A 2,419-nucleotide genomic window follows, 5' to 3' on the forward strand; every position below is an offset into this window, starting at 1 on the left:
TTCACTGTCAGAAACCTTCCTTTGGGTGGATTTCACAAGGAGGGAAGGCCTCAGCATTGCTGAAGGTCTCACACAAGAGGCTATTCTCCTGGAAAACATGAAGAACTTTCTCATCTTTATATTTTTTAATTCAACATTCAATGTGGTCAAACAGAGTCTGCACCCTGTCTTCTCTTAATTGCAACTGCTTTGATTTGCAGGAAATATGTTAGAAAATAGGGACTTAAAAATGCAGACAGCAATTTTGTGATATTTTCTAAAGTATGCATAGGTATAGCTCCCCATTGCCTAAATAATTTTAGTTTGCCTCTGGATCCCTTCATGGAGATGAGCTGCCAAACCTCCAGTCCTCCAACTCTGTGCCAGCCCCCATCCTGCCCTCACTGCTAATCATCACATCGTTCATGTCATCCCAGTACTCATACTGTTTGCTGAAAATTGTCACTTCACTTGGTAATCAGTGGAATATTATGCAAAATACCTCAGTGGTCTCCTCAGAGGTGTGTATTTAGAAATGTTAATGCTTTCTAAAAGCCTGAGCTATCGTGGGTTTCATTTGGCTCTCTTCTTGCTTTACACAGTCAGCTGCAGCAGATAGTTATCTTCACTGTTTATAGCTCTGTTACATATAAACTTCTGGCCAGAATTTGAAGAGAGATCTGGCAGGGGACTATGAAGCTGTTGGGTGGTACAGCATCTAAGGCAGGCACTTTTATATGCACACAGGTAAATTGAGAGCAGAGAGACTCTCATAAGATCAGTTTCCCTTCAAAAATCAATGTCTGTGTATTGTGAAATGAAAGAAATGCACTCCAGTAGCAAGGCAAATCCCTTTCGTTCCCTTGTTGTGAGGAGGGTGGATATTCCAACTACATCTATAGTGCTCAGTAGAAGTGGACAACTGATCACACTTAAGCACCTGACCTCCAATTACCCACGCTGCTAAGCTCCTGCCTTGGTATTGACCATCCCCACTGAACTTTATCCCAGTCACTTTTGTTCCCAAGGGACCTGGCAAAGAGCAGTATGGCTACAAGGTGGCCAGCACCACGTAGCCTCTTTCACCACACGGTATGGATCCAGTCTAGATGTCTTGCCAGGAGTGCAGGTACGTAATACTGCAATTCCACACGAGCTACCTTCGGTATAAACTTCTGATTCTTGCTTTGAAATTTTCAGCGGCGAAGTAATATAGCACGGGGTCGAGGCAGCTGTTAGTGGCAGCAAGGCAGAGTGAGACCGCCTGAGCTTTGTGCACAAACAGATTGTCCGGGCTGCAGCCACCGAGCACCAGGTAGACCGTGCGCAGTATGTGGTACGGCAGGAAGCACAGGAGGAAGAGGATGAGAGTGATGATGATGGTTGACAGTGCTTTCTTGTGACAGACCGCCTTCTTGCGCTGGGGAGTCTTGGACCTGAGCAGCGCTCTGATGGCAAAGATGTAGCAGACGATAATTGTGCAAAAAGGCAAGATGAAGCCCACAACAAGGACGAAGCTGTTCATCATGAGGAGGTGCTGCGTGCTGCTGGGGTGGAGGTCCAAGCACTTGTCTGGGTTTCTGTACCCGGCAATTACTTTGCTCAGCAGAGGGCTGGAGGCTGCCAGAACAAAGACCCATATCACTGCGCACGTTATCTTGGCGTACTTCATGTTGGTTACTTTCCAGCTCTTGAATGGGTAGACGATGGCCGTGAAACGAACCACACTGAGCACGGTGAGAAAATAAATGCTGCAGTACATGTTCACATACATGGTGTACGTCATGATCCTGCAGAGGATATCGCCAAACACCCACTGTGACCCCAACAGATAATAGGTGGCTCGAAAGGGCAAAGTGCTCACAAACATGAGATCTGAAACTGCCAAGTTCTGCATGTAAATGTTTACCGAGGTCTTCCTCTGGGAAGGCTGGAGGAAAACATATATGGAGAGGCTATTTCCAACACTGCCCAGGAAAAAGATTAAGAGGTACATGATGGGATAAATGACTTGCTTGAAGGCATCCGCGTGGCAGTTGAATGAGCTGTTAGTGGAGCTGTCATTTGGTGTCATCTCAGAAAAATTCATTGTCTGGTGTGGGAGCTCTCTGTCTTTCTGCAAAAGTATGAAGAAGTCCAAGTGTGGAGCTGGAGTCTCTGCAGGGAGTTCAGTGCTAGGGCTGTTTCACAGGACAGAAGTTACAAGACGTGGTGGAAATTAAAGCCTCCTTAGTGAGTAATCACTTTGTGATGTCTCTGTAAATGAACACACCAAGAAAGCTCTAAATGGTTTCAGTATTACAACAGGTTTTGTGGTTGTTTGTTTTTCCCTCAAATTATGAAAGAGCTGTCTTTTAAAAGTGGATGTTATGCATTCATTTTAATGGCAATTCCCTGACCTTCTCAATGCAATATAAGCCAACTTGGCATTGGCCATTTT

General features: G+C 45.3%; 1 protein-coding gene across 1 annotated transcript; it reads right to left on the minus strand.

Moving 5' to 3' along the window:
- Positions 1–1,135: 1,135 nt before the first annotated feature.
- CYSLTR2 (cysteinyl leukotriene receptor 2) lies at positions 1,136–2,068 on the minus strand (the record flags this gene model as incomplete). The annotated part of the gene is made up of 1 exon (XM_079534359.1): positions 1,136–2,068. One exon carries the CDS (start codon positions 2,066–2,068, stop codon positions 1,136–1,138), a length of 933 nt encoding a protein of 310 aa, XP_079390485.1.
- Between the last annotated feature and the right edge of the window lie 351 nt (positions 2,069–2,419).

Source organism: Tetrao urogallus (assembly GCF_951394365.1).
Source record: "Tetrao urogallus genome assembly, chromosome: 1".
NCBI classification, from domain to species: Eukaryota; Metazoa; Chordata; class Aves; order Galliformes; family Phasianidae; genus Tetrao; species Tetrao urogallus.